Below are 17,623 nucleotides of genomic sequence, written 5' to 3'. Positions count from 1 at the left end.
ACTGTTTCTCATCTTCCACCATGGAGATCCTGGAATCTAACTCAGTTCGTCAGGCTTGGCGGCAAGCACCTTTGCCCACAAAGCCATCTCACTGGCCCTAAACTTTCTACAGGTGGTCTTGTTAGGTCTCACTAACAGCCTGATGGAAGATAAGCACACAGGCACCTAAGCCTGGGCAACACACGAGAGCAATGACAGCTTCCCCGCCAGGTCACACATCGAGTAATGCCACGGATCCGTAAGCCTCGTTTCTATCGTTTGGTGTGCCCTTAGATTCCGATGAAACAGAAAAGGGAAAAAATTTTAAAATGAAATTTTTTAAAAATTCTAGTTATGTAGAGCAAGAATGCCTTCAACTACCACTTAAACAAACACACACCCATAATAAGCTCTAGCTTTTCTAGATTTTCTGAGCTCATTGAGTGTTTTTCTAATCTGCTGTGAACAGCAGTTGTGTAAACTCCTGTGACGATGGCCCTGCATTGCAGAACCCAGCACTTGAGTCAGATGTCAGCAGAGGTTAAGCTGGTAGTGACTGGAAAGCTGTCCTGTATGTACGTTTTCTGACATGAGACTTGGCGGTGAGAAGAATGAGCAGGAGGCACTGGGAGGTGGGGGTGGGGTCTCTGACTCTGCTCAGTATGAGCGTTCAAGCCCCCTCTGGCTCTACATCTCAAGAAGAATGAGAAAGCAGGACCATGTCAGATGGCTGCTTTGGGCCGGGTGAATTCATTCACTTCCTTCTGCACGTTGTCCTGTTCTGGGAGACAGCCACTAGGGCACCAGGACCTTGCCTGGTGGCCTTTACACACACACACACACACACACACACACACACACACACACACACACACGGTGGAGCTGTGTCTTGGGGGGGCGGGGCGGGGGACTGGCTGTGCTCTCAAAAGCGCCCTCTAAAGTGGAAATGTGGATAAGTGATTCGGGGTCGGCAGCCTGCGAAGGAAATGCCAAAGAGTTAAGCTGCAGAAAGGCTGGTGTATTAGGGATGCGGAGTCAGGTGGCCCCACAGTTCCCAACCGTCGCCCTCATGATGGCGGCATGCAAAGTGTCAGAGGAAGCATAATTTCCATCCTGTAACTTTGCCACTCCAGGCCCAAAGCGGGAGAACATGGTCAGGTTTGAGTTCGGCTTTGTCTGGGATCACAGTAGAAAAGCACAAGTATCTAGGGCAGATGCCCACCCTTCCCAAGGCTGCCAATCACTGGCTGTTTGACCTGAGCCTAATTATGTACCTCAAGGCCTCAGTTTTCTAAAGATGAGAACGAGATTCGTTCAGAGCCATGACTGACATCAAATTATAGGGAGCCACTTATTCTCGTTGCTATACTTTTACCACGACCACAGACCCCAGTGTTCCAGGCTGGAGCAGAAGGCTGGTGTGACCCAGGCCTGTCGAAGTACAGGAAGTGAAGGTGGGCGTGCCGGGGGGTGGGGTGGGAGGCGAGTGGGCGGGGACTGCAGAGGCAGGCTAGGCACATCCCCTTCCCATATCTGGGACCTGAGAACATCTAATTCATGCATTATTTGTAGATTGTGTTCCAATGGCTGGGGTGGGGGGCGGGAGGGAGGGCTAGAGCCCAAGATCCAGGAGGCAGCAGAGGGGACAGCCGGTCCTGGCCACCTCTCCTGCTTACATCCTTCTCTCTATCCATCTGCTTGTGTATTTGGGCTCCTTTTGAGAGTATATGAAAATAAAATCTGTAGACAGACTAAGTTTGGAAAAATCCAGTGTGTTTTATGATCATTAAAGTCATTTTCTGCCTTAAAAAAATAAGTAAATCTAACCCAGCAGTGGCGGCACATGCCTGCAATCCCGGCCCTCGGAATGCAGAGGCAGGTGGATCTCTGAGCTCAAGGCCAGCCTGATCTACAGAGTGAGTTCCAGGACAGCCAGGACTTCATAGAGAAACCTTGTCTCAAAAGTCAAACAAAAACTGAAATAAAACAAAATTCTCTAAACTGGATTGGGGAAGGCAGTTCATTCAGTAATGCGCTTTCCACACAGACTTGAGTTCCTAAGGCCGCACGCTGGAGCCACACAGAAACAGTAGTCAGCGTGGTCCTGGGCACTGGAGTGCTGGAGACAGAGATCTGCTGACCTCTGGGGCTTGCTCACCAGCCTGCCTGGGCTAATCTTCAAATCCCAGATCTCAGTAAGAAATCCTGTCTATAAAATAAGATGAACAGCTCTGGGATGGGGGTTAGGGGATGAAACCCAAGGCTGACCTCTGACCTCCATCCACACCTGCACCTGCACACACAAACGCAGAGGGAGAGACCAAAAATATCTATAAACTATTATGTCTTGCATTTTCTACCTAAGTGTTCACTTCCATCCCCCTTCTCAGAAAAAAAAAACAAAAAACAAAAAACAAAAACAAAAAAAAACAAAAAAAAAAAACCTATTTGAGTGACTGAGAAACATAAAACAAAACAGAAGCCGCCTTAGCTTCTAGCTCAGTGCTCATTCTGAAGTCTCTATATCTGGGGTAGGGGCAGGGCACAAAGCCTTTCAACCCAGCCCTAAGCCATCAGGACCACCTCGGTTTTCACCAGTTTTCTGCTCTATGTCCAAGAACTGGACCATAAATCTACCCCTAGGAAGCAGGGCCAGACACTTGGAAGCAGTTCTAGGGCATTCACCTGTGTAGGACTCTCCTCTTCAGCGCACAATGACTCCCATGTTAATTACCCAGCATCCTCCTTGTCATTCAGCCCGCCCACAACTGCATGGCAGCTACCACAAACTCTATATAAACTGTAGAAAGCCAGGCGGTCCCCTTCAATGTCAAAGGTCTGACTGCTGCGGAACTGAGACAGAACTTGAGACTGAAACCTTTGCGGTTCAGTGGCTCTGAGATCCAAAGGAACAGGTGTGAGTGAGAAGGAAATGGGCGGAGACATACATGATCACGGGCTCAGACGAGCATGCGCTTCTCTGTATAATTAAGGACAACCTTATGCTTCTGATCCCCTTCACCCATCTTCGGGGTGTTTGACTCCACGCCCAGTTTCATGTGGTGCTGGGGAGAGAAGCCAGGTCCTCAAAAGTACCAAGCAAGTTCTTCATCAGCTAAGCTACGCCCCGTCGCCCATGTCTGCTTTCCCGATCCTCCCACACAGCCCCAGGCACAGCCTACCAGATATGAGGCCTTCGCCAGGGAGACGATTCCTCTTTTGAAACTTATCTTTAGAAAAGTAAGACAAGTGACCTGGGTAGAGGCGAATGGTCTCCAAATGGTTTATTTTCTTTCTGAATCCAAAGCTTCATCCATGCTCGGCTTTTGATTTCCACTGCCTGGCTGATCCCTGGGCATTTAGTGATCCTCCGGTGATGCCCCCTCTGTTTCAAGAGCCCCCAAATTTAAGCCGGGTGACTACAGATGAGTTTTGGGTACTTTCCGAAATTAAACTATTTCCCTTGGTAAATTTCCAGCATATGAACTCACTCATCTGAAAACAGGATGTGGCGTGTGAAGTGTGAGGTCAGACTGCCTGCTCTTTTTTTCTTTACCCTAGGGCAGAGAGGAAAGTGGGGTGGTCCGAGAAAGGTGAGACCAGAGAGGGGATCTTACAACATCCACGCTTGAGAAATGTCACTTCACCAATTGCACTTGAGAATCGGTGACTTTTGTGTGCAAGAGGTAGATCAGCCATTAAAGCTAGGGTCACAACCAAAAACTAAGAAAGAACCGTTACTGTTAGAATTCAAAGGCTCACAGTGGGCTGAGTGGCATATGCCTGTGATCCTAGCACTTGAGAAACTGAGGCAGGAGGCTTACCAATTCTAAGCCAGCCTAGACTACATAGCAAGACCCCGTCTCAAAAAATAAAATAAAATAAAATAAAAGCAGATGAATGAAAGATCCTTAGAGGTCACCTCTGACCATGCTTGCACAAATCGCAGAGGTTGTATTTTCGGGGTTCCTGAGACACAATACTTGCCGTCAGGCAGACATCCCCTTTCCAAGTCAAGTCCCAGAAGTCTTTATTCCACCAGCCACCCAGATGCAGTATCACCTGCCTGCTAGAAACCTGAAGCCAACAGCAGACCTGCTATGGAAGGGAGACATACACACCTCCCTCATCCAAACAAAAGCCCAACCAAGTAGGTCCTGTGCTTGGGAAGCTGAGGCAGGAGCATGGCTTACAGTTTGGAGTCTTCAGGGCTACACGGGAAGACCTTGTCTCAAAACAAACAAATCAATCAGTTAGAAATCAAGTAAGGAGCCCAAGCCAAATTAACCAGATAAAGAACCACTGACCATCTGACCAGGAGCCAGTGGACATCTGCGGACAGACGGCGCCCTTGTGAGATTGCTGGTTTGCAAAAATTACACCGGTTGGTTGGTTGGTTTTTTAATCTTTTAAACTAAACGTATATCCTGACACTAAATTCCCTAACTCTTTGGAGTAAGTGTGTGTGTGTGTGTGTGTGTGTGTGTGTGTGTTTATCAAATGCTGTGTGTGTTTAGCTTAAAAAGCACAACCACTTCCCTGCTTCACCCAGTTTCTTTAGCGCCCAATGCCAAGAGCACTACACTATCACACTGCTATCTGCACCATTCACAGAGATTGGCAGAGTTTGCCGGGTCCTGGGCTCTTAACAAGAATCCACTGTAGCTTACTGTTTTTCCACTCTAGCCTTGCGGCATTTCAGGCTGGAGCTCAATATTGTTTGTGTGTGTGCTGAGTATCTCAGGAGTGCAGTCACTGATGGAGTGCTAGGAGTCAGCTAGCACCAGGACCCCAACAGACGCACTCCAGTTCTGTTTCCTTGAGGGAGGAGCGATCACCCCGCCCCCGGCCAGCCTCCGAAGCCAGCCGAGCTCAGTCCCACCCGCCTGCCCAGCCCAGCTTCCCTTGGCTTCCGCCAGCCCAGCCCGGTTCTCTGCCCCAAGGACGCTACAGCCCGGCCGGGTGCGAGCAGAAGGCGGCGCACAGGTTGGTTGCTGGCACCCGCGGGTCCCCAAGTGCGAGCATACTCAGCCTCTCTCCCTTCCTGAGCGGTGCTCTGATCCTTAAGCTGTCACTTCAGTTCTGCCCTCAGCTCTGAGCTCGTTCTGATGTGGCAGGGGACATCACCTGCTGAAGGAAAGGGGGCAGATAGGCAGGGAGTCATAGGTAGGCGACTAGACAGCATGTGCAGGCTAAAGGCAGCATGTAGGCCATGGGATCCCAATAAGGGCACTGTCACCGAGATGTTCCAACGTGTGGGGTGTGGCCCAGGTGGGTCCCTGAAAACTAGAAGGAGGCTGGGACGCCTCTGTTCAGCAGATAGATTTCCCATTCTGGGAGCCATGGAGATGAGTCTAAGGTGAGAAGGCGGTGAAAGAGACCTGTAAAGAGCCACAGCGGTGTAAAAAATAACTCTGAAGGGTGTGAAGGAAAGTGCTGTCATAGAAGGGAAGGTTAGAAGTCCACTGGCCTGCTTCTGATGAGACTGAAATTAGGGCAGGCCCAGAGCATTTGACAGCGTGTGGGCTTATGACAGGGCTGAGTAGATTCCCTGGAGTTTCAGCAGCTGTGCTGACAATCTTCTTTAAACTTTGTATTGCGGTGTGAGAAGAGAGAGTAGATATGGGAGAAGAATTTGGGATAATTGCCAAGCTCATTTTAAAGCGCAGGTCTGGTCTCAGTCCTTCCTGCCTCTCTAGCTTTAAGGTCTTGAGCAAGTCACTCAATTTATCTGTGCCTTGGACCCCTGGGCTATAGAGTAGGGGGTCTCCAAAGACTGGAGGGAAATATTGACAAAATGTTTGTTAAAGTACTTAAAACGAGGCTGGAACTGTGGCTTGGTTGGTTAGCAAGCACTTGTACGCAGCCTTGGGTCTGATCCCAGTACTGAGAAAAACAAACCACTTAACTGGTAGCACCCAAGCAGCAGTGCCTGTTGTCTTAGCCCACAGCCCTGTGGGAGTATTCTAATGCTGGTAGCAGGAGCTGGGAGATGTGGAGTCAGTGAGGGGGGAGGAGGCTAGGACAAGAGAAAAGGATCCAGAAGCTGGATGGAGCAGAAGGTTGGGTGCCTCCCTTGTGTCCAAGTCGGAAAAGGAAAGGACATGTGGGGTGCAGGGGGTTGCTGGTCAGGCTGAGGACGGAGTTAAGGGAATGCCTTTCTAAGAGCAGGCAAGGAGATGAGAGATCATTAGCTGAGTAGGCTGGGGAGGGTTCAGTTGGAAGTCTGTAGGATGGAGTAACCTCTTGGCCAGCAGCCACTAGATGTTCTGGTGTCACCCCAGGCTTGGTAGACCATTGACGCTATCTAGAGACATAACAGAGTCTAACTTGACCTGACCACCTGGGAGGCTCAAGGAAGCTGATAGATGCCCAAACACTGTGTAAGAGTAATTTGCCATTTTAAATCTCTCATTGTGAGGAAAAGAAGGGTGTGGCCATCACCTGAATAAATTATCAAAGCTTTTGGAGCAGGCCACTTCAGTCAAGGCCCCTGCCACACCTTTACCTATTGTGACATCTAGCTATAATGGTCAACTTGGCATGACCTGGGAAGGGAGTCTCAATGAGAGATTGTCTAGATTGGGTTGGCCTGTGGGCACAAAGTGGGAGATTGTCATACTTGAGTTAATTGACGTAGGAACATCCAGCCCACTGTGGGTGGTACCATTCCCTAGGCAGGGGACTGTAAATTGTGTAAGAGTAGAGAAACTAAGCTGAGTGCAAAGGAGCAAGCATCCATGCATTTGTTTCCCTCTGTCCCTAACTGTGGATGTGATTTGACTAGCTGTTTAGAGTCTTATCTTGACTCCCCAACACACCCCATCAATGATGGAATTGAACCTGGAATTGTAAGCCAAATAAATTTCTTCTCACTTTGCTTTTTTTCGTCAGGGTGTTTTATCATAGCAAAAGAAATGAAACTGGAACACCATCTCATTTGATCACCTCAGCTACTGGGTAAAATAGACATTTTTATCCCCATTTTACAGATACAGAAAGTGAGGCTCAGACACATTGAAGAATGTGTGGTGAGTGGGGTGTGGTAAGGCTGCCATAGTGGCGCATGGTGATGCTCAACTTAATGCCAAGCACTTGGAAGAAGAAGCAGGCAGATCTCTGTGAGTTTAAGGCTAACCTGGTCTACATAGCAAGTTCTAAGCCAGCCAGGGCTACATAGTGAGACCCTATCTCTAAATAAATAAATAAATAAATAAATAAGACCATGTGATGGATCTGTGATCCCCTTCCAGACCTGTCTAGGCACAGAGCAGTTTTGTTGGATGGAAAGGTATACAGAGGTCACTTTGTCATTTGACAGCCTGAAGAACCTGGTGCTCTAACACACATCCCAGGCTCTGAAACTTCACCGTGCTGCCTCATTCTTATCTCTTCCATGTTGGAAGAGCACAGCCCACTGCTCTACCACAGGCTGTGCCTTTTTGAGCCTCACACCTTGCTTCACTGAACTGTATGTAGCTACAGAAGGATTGTAAGGATCGCAGGAGCAACTCTGCCCAGCACACAGTCAGCCCAGCACACAGTCAGCTGTATGTTTTTCATGTTCTCGTCTCATGCACACATGCATCTCCAGTCTGATGGGCTGCTAAGAGCAGCCCCCCATGCACCTGGACTCCTCCAGGGCTTTGTTCTCAACAGGGAAGTGGTGGCTCCTGACCAGATACACAGCCACCTATGACTTCCTGAGTGGGGCTTGGGAGGAAGGCACTGCGAGTCTGAGGTGGGGAGGTCTTGGGCTTAAGCGAGGGAGGGCCCTATTTACTTGTCACCATCGTGACTCATGCACAATGCCACCGGCAGAGTGGGGTCATCGGAGGCCTTTCTGCTGCCTCTGGTTGCCTCAGTCATAAATCCTAGAGACTACTTGTCGCAATCCATTTTATTTCAGACATAGGGTAGCCAAATGACAGTGTGAGAAAGTGACATTTACTCAAGGCCACCCAGATATCCTGGAGGACCCAGAACCCTGGAGATTCCCATCAGAAAGGTGAGCTCCATTGTTCCAGAGGTACATGGCTCAGAGGTACTGGGAGTGTGGGGGACACAAAACAACCTTGGCCTCTCCACCAAGGGCCCGGGAGGAGATAGAGGAAGGCAGCCTGTGGTTCTCAGGCGGAGGAACAGTGACTCTGGAGAGCCAGGGCACTACTCTCTTCCTCTGATTCTGTCTCTTGCTCGTTCTCATTCTGAAAAATGTCTGGACACTCCTTAAAGTTTTTAGCCTCTGTCCAGGGGATTTTTTTAACCACAAAGGGTAATTCCTACTCCACCCTTGCTGTGACTCAGCTATGACGTCGTACCACACAAGCCAGAGAGGAAAAGATAAAGTCACCAGAAAGGGTGGCCCGGAGCCAGAACCCACCTCTCTCTACAGACTCCACAAGGCTGGTCCTCTGCTCTACTTAACAGACCTTCTGGCCACCTGAAACCCCAAGATGGCCTCCAGCTCAGCCCCTGATGAAAACGAGTTTCAATTTGGTTGCCCCCCTGCTCCCTGCCAGGACCCATCGGAGCCCAGAGTTCTCTGCTGCACAGCCTGTCTCTCTGAGAACCCAAGGTGAGGGGACAAAGAGCCAAGGGCCGGTGGGAAAGACTGCCAGGGAGGAACCCCTGATGGGATGCCGGGCTGAAGGGAACTGGTGACTGTGAGCAGATAACTTCACCTCTCTGGGCCTACATTTCCACACTCTTTTCTTCTGAATACTGCCCATGCCCTGGGCTGTGGGTGAATGGATCAGTAGCCACAGGAAGCTGTCAGTCAGTTCAACTACTGTTAAGGTGGAACTTTAAGCATCACTCAGCCACTTACTGGGTGACCTGATGTGGACCTTGGATGTCTCCAAGTCCCAATGACTTATCTGTGGAGCTGTTTTCTGCCTCACAGAATTGTTCCAAGACTCCATCAGTAATGTTCCCAGAACTTCTTACAGTAATTAATGTGTCCTCCCTTGGCAAACATCAAACTGTGATAAAAAAACACAATTTTGTTCCATTAGACCCAGTTAAAGGGGGCAAAGATACAGTAGGGTATACATTTATGCTTAAAGAGTAAATAATTGGCTCAATAGCAGCATTAACAGCCTTCCTTGAGCAATTGTTATGCACCTGCTGTGTGTCATGTACCCAGTCCCTGTGTCCTCAAACCAGCTTCCAGGAGGCAATACAATCACTCCCCTATTGCATAGATGAGAACTGCAAAGTCCCCCAGAGAGATCAAGCCTCCTTGCCTCCTATGAGTTTCCTGCTGGGATACTCCTAAGTGGCCTTGGGCCCTGAGCATGGTCTTTTCTTTGGGACTTTACAGCGTTAAGAATGTGGGGAAACTGAATCAGCCAAATGAGAAGTCCACATTTGGTGACGAAGGGGAGGAGGCTACAGGAGCAGGGCCAGAGGTTGTGGCTGTGGAAAAGCCAGGAAGAGGGTAGAGGCCGCAGTTGTTGGGCTTCCTGGACAGCTGATGCTCTGAGCTTATATGGGGTTCCCCAAACCCCCACCTCACTGAAAACCTGGCAGAAGAATGAGCAGAGCTAACTGGAGCATGCAGGCAGGGGCCCAGCCTGAGGTGCTGTGCTCTGGATTTGCCTTGCTATCCTATGGCCTCGGTCTCCTCACCTAGAAAGCAATTTGGACACTTGCTGTCAGTCAGAGCTATGTGCACAGATATCCTATAGAGCACCCTGGTCTGAACCTGATGCCCATTTCCAGTAGACAGACTCTGAGGTCTTCTTCTTGTCAAGATAGGTCAACATCCCCTGGCCAAAAAAGGAGAGACCAGAACCACATACAGGGTACTGAGAAAAACATACAGAGTTCCAAGCCCAGAACCCCTTGCCTAATCCCTTGGGATTGGACATATTGGGAGGATCCAAAATTTTTGCAAATTTGGGAAAGGCAATAGATAATTCTTCCAGAAGAGACCCTGTAACCAGGCGTTTGCATGGGATTTCTACAGTGGGACAATCATAACCACACCACATAGATAAGGATGGGAACATCAGGTGAAGGCAAGTGGAACTGCAAAAGCAGCTAACAGCAAGCTTCATGAAACAGTGTATGCCCATGATTTCAAAGACCTTAGCAATGGGCCTCTAAGTTACTGGAAGAGGCAAGATCCGGGCTTTGAAGTCTGTCAGGAAGGTACAAGTGACCGATGGAAGGTGCCAGCAAGGTGTGGTGCCTTATGTGAGAGACTTGTTCGTGTTTCCCCAGAGATGATGAGGATCGGATCTGTCCTAAATGCAGAGCAGACAACCTCCAACCTGTGAGCCCAGGAAGCCCTCTGACTCAGGAGAAGGTACGTTAGCATAGACAAAGAAGAAGGTCTGTCCATCAGAAGGTCTGTCCATCTTTTGGAGACTAATGAGATGTCTCCATCTGTGTGGGCCTGAGTTTGATCACTAGAACCCATGTAATAAAAGCTATGTGTGTGAGGAGACACGTGGATCCCTGGGGCTCACTGGACAGCTGGCCTACCCCACATAGTGACTTCCAGGCTAATCAGGACCTGGTCTCATTAAAAAATGAAGAAAAAAAAAAGTAGGGTGGCAGGCCCCTGAGGACCAACTCCTGAGAAAGTGGAGGGAGGAAGAGAGAGGGGGAACTCAGACAGGCAGGTGCAAAGCAGGTAGTTGCCCATAGGGCCCCTGACTGTGCATCTCTCCTTTGTGTTGAATCTACAATGAGTTCGCTTTATGAGCAAGGCAAGGTATTCACAGTGATGGTAGCACATCACCCTAAGCCAGGTTCTGATTCATGAACAATTGGAACCACCATTTGTAGACTAGACTAGAGCAGGGGTCTATAAGCTGGCTCCTGAGCCAAATCCAGCCCACCTCCTGGTTTTATATGCAGCTGATGGGATAAGAATGGTTTATAGGCTTCTAATTGATGGAAGAAATCACATTTAGGAACTCATGAAGCCTCTAGAAAATGCAAAGTCTATGTCTACAAATAAAGTGTTATTAGCATCTAGCCACCTTCACTCTCACCTGCTATCTGTGGCCACTTTCTCCCTACAGCGGCAGAGGTGAGCACTCATAATAGAAACTTCAAAACCCCAAATATCTCTGGTCCTTGACCTGAAAAAGTCAGCCAGTTCCTGATTCAGAAAGAAGCCATTTTCAGATCCCCTCTTGTGTGGGCCATGCTGTGAGTCCAGGAGTAAAAGGACCTTTGGAGGGGGCCAGAGAGACATACTTATTCAACACAGCCTTGAACTCTGCACCTCTACCCCTCCCAAGCTAAAAGGACCTTCATGAGCCTGTGTAGCACAGAGGTCTTCTGGTCCCACCAGCTCATGCTGACATGACAAAAGTATAGAAAAATATTCAGTTTTATAAGTTCAATTATCTCCATTTAGAGAGTTGGTCTTTACTCTGAGTGTTTCCTTCCTTTATATTTCTTTGTGGAAATGACATGAAGGTAACTGGGGGTTTGTGGTAAATCTTCTACTAGATACAGAAAAAGGATGGCCATCTTTATGTTCACAAATCAAATCCCAAACAAAACTTGTGGAGTCCAAAAGTCCAACCACATAGAAGCCACCACATAAACCTCAGCCTCTTGGTTTACATGTGAGGAAGACACGCTGGGACTCTCAATGCCAGAGCTTCTAGTGGTCAGAGTCTCTACTTGGTCATCCTCTCTGTCCCCACAGTGAGACCAATGCAGGCTGCTTTCAGCCAAAGCTCCTCTAGCAGTTCACAGGGCCTATAGATCCTTGGGGTACAGGTTTATGCCTCTCAGTGTGTGACTAGAGGCAAAGTCTAGACCCTATTTCTCCCTTAGTAAAATGCTTGGAAATGCTAAGTTGGTTCTAGACGGTTCTTCCCAGGATCTGTGACATCTGAGTCATAGGTGAACAGCTGCCAGGGCTCCCCTTCCTCTTACCCATTGGTGCAGATGTAGTAGGGGCTCCACACCTATCCCTTCCTTTATACCAGTCCTTGTCATTCAGAGAGTGCAAGGACTTCCTGCCCTGCCCAGAGCTGACTGAAGGGTTTTCCCTTCTAGTTCTCGGCATCCCCCACACACCCCACCTCTGGTGGACTCTCACACAATAATAAGGGTCAAGTTCATTTCCACAGAAGAACTTCTGACCCTCCCTGTTTGGCTGGTTTGGGACCAGCTATCACATGGGGACAGACACAGGTGCCTTACTGTGGGCCTCTGCGCCCTGTGTGTACAGCACAGGGAACAGGCTGTATACTTTCCAAGGCTTGTTTGTCCTTTTCTCTCAGGAAAATTAAAACACACCACTTATATAAATGTTAGGTAAAACTGTCCAGATAGACTTTAATGTCACTTAATCTGGCAGCTTTAATTATTTTCATCTCTATCAAGATAAAACCTAATACAAGCAGGCTTGAATGGAAGAGGCACCTGGAACCAGGTCTCTTATTTAACCCATTTTTTCTCCTGTCCCAGCTTCTAAGAGACTTGAGGGATGTCCAGGGCTCTATAAGGGCACAGGCTGAAACTTGCTGCCTTGGGACAAACAAAGTAAAAGGCTGGAGAGATGGCACAGTGGTTAAGCCACAGGGTAGTTACAACAGGAATGTCTGCCCCTGATGGGAACTTTGGGGGACTTTTGACCTAAGGAAAGTGACTAATACTAAGCCAATCCTTTGCATGTGGTCACTCCCATGATTGTCTGTGTGTCTTAGAGTACTTAGGAGATAGAAACTGGGCAGAGAAGCCAGGCTAGAGAATAGATGAGTTCAGTCCAAGGCATCCATCTCACACAGCCTCCCCATACCATCTGCTTACAAGCTTGCCATCATCATTCCTAGTTCATGATAGATCAGTATCTCTTTACTAAGGGCCCAGTTACCAAGATAGCAAGCAAAGATTAAAAAGCCAATGATAACCTAGTTAAGAGGGGCCATTCTTGCCTGGAATGATCCTCCTGAACAATTGACAGTGGAGTAGGAGACAAACCAGGGACTTGGGGCTGAGGAAGGGCTGGGCAGATAAGGGTGCCTGCTCTGTGAGTATGGGGACACATGTTCAAATCCCCAGCACCTAGGCTTAGCCTTGCATACCTATAACACCAGCACTGTGGAAGGTGGAGACAGGATCGCTGGAGTTGGTCTACCAGACTAGCTCTAGGTTCAGTGAGAGACCCTGTCTCAAGGGACTGAGTCTCGAGGTGGAGAGCGATAGCGCAGGTATCTGATGTCTTCTTCTGCTCCCCATGTGCACCTGGGTGCACACATACAACACATACACACACACACCCCAGGAGCTAGAAAATAACATTTGACTCAGTTTGTTGAGACCCTCACACACACACACCTCCCACCCCACCCCCAAACAGGAAACTGTTTCTCTCACTTTCTCCCCTCTGAGGTTCAGTCAAGCAGATTGATTTGTGGCTCACGATAATGCCATGGCTTTTTCTTGAGCCCCAAATGACAGGGGTTTGAGCAGTCGAGTCGAACTTCCAGTGTGTATATACAGTGGGCTCCTGCCACATGGGCTATGTCTAGGAAACATGTGTGGCACTATCAAGTGACCCACACACACACTCATATATTGGGTTCTGGCCACAGTACCGACTTCTTTTTTATTTGTACTGAACTGCAACAGGCTTCATTTAAGGAAGGCCAGTCAGTCTTCTGTTCCCAGGATCCCTGTGTATGTAGACACTAGTCGGGTCTCTTTCTTCTGCATTTCTTCCCTGTCTCTGTATCTGTGTCCTCTGAAGTGTGATGACCGGTGTGAACTCCCCATCCTCACACTCCTAAAGTGGACAGTTTGCATCTATAATCTTGGCAAGCCAGTGGCATCCTGATAGTCCCATTGATTTATTGATAGGCATTATATCAAGGCCCAAGGCAAAGAAGCTTTACCTGAACCTAAATCATATGGCAAAGCTGTTCTCCAATGCCCTGCTTCATAGCCTGGTGGCATTTTCTTCCTTTCAACCTCAAATGCTTTATACATGACATATGGACCTGGCAGGAACAATCATGGGAGTCAAAGACCCTGTAGACATGAAGACTCCTGAATCGGGGAGAGTGCCCCCAACTGCCTGGGTGCACATAGAATAACCACAGGGGCCTTGTGAGAAGGAGACAAGTATCTACAGGGATGGGAAGGTGATGCAGACGTTAAAGATAGAGGGCCCACAGGCCAGGGCTGCAAGCAGCCTCCAGAGGAACATGCCACCACCAGTGTGTCCTGGTAGACTTCTAGCCTTCAAAACTACGAGATTGTAAGTGTGCATTGTGTTAAGTCATTCCATGTGAAGTGTGTTTCACACCAAGAGGCAACCACTATGAACACTTATGTATGTTGCCTCATAGTCTTATGATAACTGTAAGACCAGTTAGGGTTATCATCATTAGGATGAGCCAGACATCCATGAGGCCCACAGCAGGCTGTCCTACCCACAAGTCCTACTTACCTGTGGGTTCATCCCACTGTGTAGGCAATGTCCGAATCCCAGTGTTCTCTGTACCACTTTCTTCTCCTTATCCTTCTGAGCACTAACTTCAAGCCACAAAGGGTGGGAACTGTGGACATGAAGGAGTCATAGAACCTTAGAGAGTCCTAGGTCAGAAATACCTGCGTCTGGTGTCCCTGAGCCACATGTCAACAGCAGTGACCCGTGGGAGAAGCTTCACTGAAATGGAGTCCCCAGAGCCAGTGTGTCTCCCTGATGTGGCCACCCTCTGCTTGCTCCCATCAGACATCTGTTTCCTATTCTTGGTTGGGAACAGCTTGTCCCTGCAAACAGAGGGCAGTGGGACAGGTGGGTGGGGCTTTGCTAGGCTAGGCTCTGCATCCCAAACCAACCGCATGAACCAGCTATGAGAAAAGCAAGTCCTGTGGCCTTGTGTCTGCTCAGCCTGAAGCCCTCTGGCTCCCCTCCTTCCATCCTAATCCCCTTTGATTATTCTGTCAAAACAAGTTCTCATAGAATCAAGCTATTATTTACATGTAGGAAAAAATGTGCTCATTTTAAGTGTACATTTTGATGAAGTCCTGGTTAGTGTACAAAGTCAGGCAAGTCCCCACTGGCAAGATGACAAATGACTCTGTCCTACAAAGAGCTGGTTACTCACAGCACACCCAGCCCCTCCAGCCATGTCTGCTGTCAGTCAGGGCCACCATGCTGCTTCTGGACTTCTTCAGAAGGACATCCTGGAGTAGGAGGTCTTTTAACACTCGGCTTCTTCCCTTTAACACAATAGCTTCATGTTATAGCCAATGTTAGTATTAATTCTGTTGGATGTCTGAATAGAGTTCTGTAGGGAGAAGATACTTTGTGTGATCCATTTTGTGAAGCCCTGGCTCTTCCCAGATGGTTTCCAGGTTGGGCTACACCTGTCTGTTACTACTTTCTCCACCCCCTTTCTTCCACCCTTTAAACCCCCTAACACTAGTTAGGAGAGAAAAAAAGAATAGAGAGAAAAGGAAAGAGCTCCCTGAATAATATCAGGAGTTAGAAAAGAGGGGATGCTATTGTTAAACTACTTCCTGCTGATTATGGGTGTTAAGTTCTTTGTAGCAAGTTTGATCTTGCTGGCAGGTAATCTAATTTCTTTTTCTTCTTTTATCTTCTTTGTGAACGACTACTTAACAAACCATAACCAACAGCGACCAACCAAGAACCCACCCCACCTCTCAGGGCCCTAGCATTTATATACCACTGAAAAATTCCCCAGAATCCCACATGTCACACAATATCAGAAACTATCTGCAGCTGGCAAAATCACACCTCTGCTAGAGCATGAGGCAAATCATAGTCAGCTGCTGTGGATAATCTGAAGCAGCCCCGTATCCCCACACCTGGGATTAAAATGAAAACACGTTCTTTTAATATTCCTCTGTGTGTGTGTGTGTGTGTGTGTGTGTGTGTGTGTGTGTGTGTGTGTGTTAAGAAATCAAAGTGCCAAAGGGGTCAGTACATTGGGATTGTTGTGAATTAGGTTGCTATGTGTATTCACACACATCTCTGTGTAGACATGACTTTCTGTTTCTCTTGAATAAATTCCTAGGAGTGGAGTATGGTCGACTATGACTTGTCAGCAAGTAATTTAAGTAAGTAGGGCTTGGCTTTTTGTAATATACTTCCATAGCGCTGGCTGGGAACATAGCCCAGTTAGTAGAACCCTAATGGCCCTGGGTTTAGTCCCCTGATCTCATACACCAAGACTGTGATACACGCTTACACTCGGCATGTAGGAAATGCAAGCTGGAGACTCAGAATTCCAAAAATGGCTGACTATGATGGTGCATGGCTTAGTTCAGCACTTGGGAGAGGATTTGATGACAGAGGCAGGGAGAGTTGTGTGAGTATGGGGATAACCCGTTCTACATAGTGAGTTCCAGGCCAGCAGGGGCTAAGTAGTAAGGCCCTTTATAATAATAATAATGAGGAGAAGAAGGAAAAGGAGGAGGAGGAGGAGGAGACCCTTCCATAAGTTTTTCAAGGTGTCTATCTTGTTTTGCTCTCATTGCCCCCACCCACATCTTTGCTGGATGGGCCTTGCTGCCCTTTATCTTAGCTGTCATGACAAATGTAGCGTGCTCTCATTGTGGTTACATACAGCACATTGTAGTGACAATTTTGGAGTTCTGGTTTCTTTGAAAAACACAGGAATATGATAAGAATGTTTTCATTTTAATGCCAGGTGTGAGCTATGGGGCTGCTTTAGCTGGTTCCCAGCAGTTGTCTATGATTTGCCTCATGCTCTAGCAGAGGTGTGATTTTTGCCAGCTGCAGATAGTTGCTGATATTGTGTGACATGTGGGATTCTGGGGACTTTTTAGAGAGTACATAAATGCTAGGGCCCTGAGAGACATGGTGGGTTGTTGGTTGGTTGGTTGTTGGTTGCTGTTGGTCATGATTTAAGTACTCATGCGAAAAGAAGAAACAAGAAGAAATTAGATATCCTGACGGCAAAGATAATACTTACCTCAAGGAACTCAGCCCTCCCTAATCATCAGGAAGTAGTCTAATGACAGCATCACCCCCTCTGACCCCTGACTTAATTCAGGGATCTTTTTCCTTTTCTCTCTGTTCTTTTTTCTCTCCTATCTAGTATTAGGGGGTTGAAAGGGTGAAAGAAAGAAAAACCCACAGAGTAGCCAAAGGGTCACCTGCATCACATTCCACTTCCATCTACCTCTGGAGATTGAGGGTTAGCTCCATTTTGCTCTGTGTCTGTGTGCAGTAGGGCTCTTTCTGTAGGACAATTATAGAAGGGCTGGACTCCTAAAGTGGAACAAAGTAGGCCAGACAGAAGGAACAGAGTGGGTCAAGCCATGTGCCTGGCCAGTTCTGGCCTTATCAGTTCCTGTTGCTTTGAGTGAGCCTTGGAGATGCCTCTAGCATCCAGTGACACAGTTATCATTTCCAGGTTCACCCTGATGTAGCTGAGGCTGAAATCATGTGTCCCTTTGCAGGTGTTGGCTGTTCCTTCAAGGTAAGAGATTGGTAGTGTCAAATCTCTCCATGGTCCCAGACCCTGTGTCTCTCACTCTCCAAACCTTCCCTTCTGGGTGGCTCCTTTGCTAATGAGCTACCAAGCAACAAATTCCACCAAGCAACAAATTCCACCATTACATCATTGTTGCACTATGGGAAGTGGTTCTTTTTTTTTTTTTTTTT

General features: G+C 48.0%; 1 protein-coding gene across 3 annotated transcripts in view; it reads left to right on the top strand.

Moving 5' to 3' along the window:
• The first annotated feature begins 4,712 nt into the window (after positions 1-4,712).
• The window catches only part of Traf1 (TNF receptor associated factor 1), an 18,757-nt gene continuing 5,846 nt past the window's right edge, over positions 4,713-17,623 (top strand). Inside the window, exons 1-6 of one of the 3 annotated variants that reach the window (XM_021156363.1) lie at positions 4,713-4,965; positions 6,972-7,010; positions 7,889-7,987; positions 8,410-8,557; positions 10,210-10,294; positions 17,373-17,438. In XM_021156363.1, coding sequence (XP_021012022.1) covers positions 8,436-8,557; positions 10,210-10,294; positions 17,373-17,438 — 273 coding nt within the window. In that variant the 5' untranslated portion in view covers positions 4,713-4,965; positions 6,972-7,010; positions 7,889-7,987; positions 8,410-8,435. Of the gene's footprint in view, positions 4,966-6,902; positions 6,940-6,971; positions 7,011-7,770; positions 7,988-8,409; positions 8,558-10,209; positions 10,295-17,372; positions 17,439-17,623 lie in introns of those variants that run through there. The other 2 variants (XM_029474206.1, XM_029474207.1) reach the window with 2 other exon arrangements.

Source organism: Mus caroli, chromosome 2 (genome assembly GCF_900094665.2).
Source record: "Mus caroli chromosome 2, CAROLI_EIJ_v1.1, whole genome shotgun sequence".
NCBI lineage: Eukaryota > Metazoa > Chordata > Mammalia > Rodentia > Muridae > Mus > Mus caroli.
Note: the sequence above shows the minus strand (reverse complement) of the source record. Positions and strands in the feature narration are given on the sequence as shown.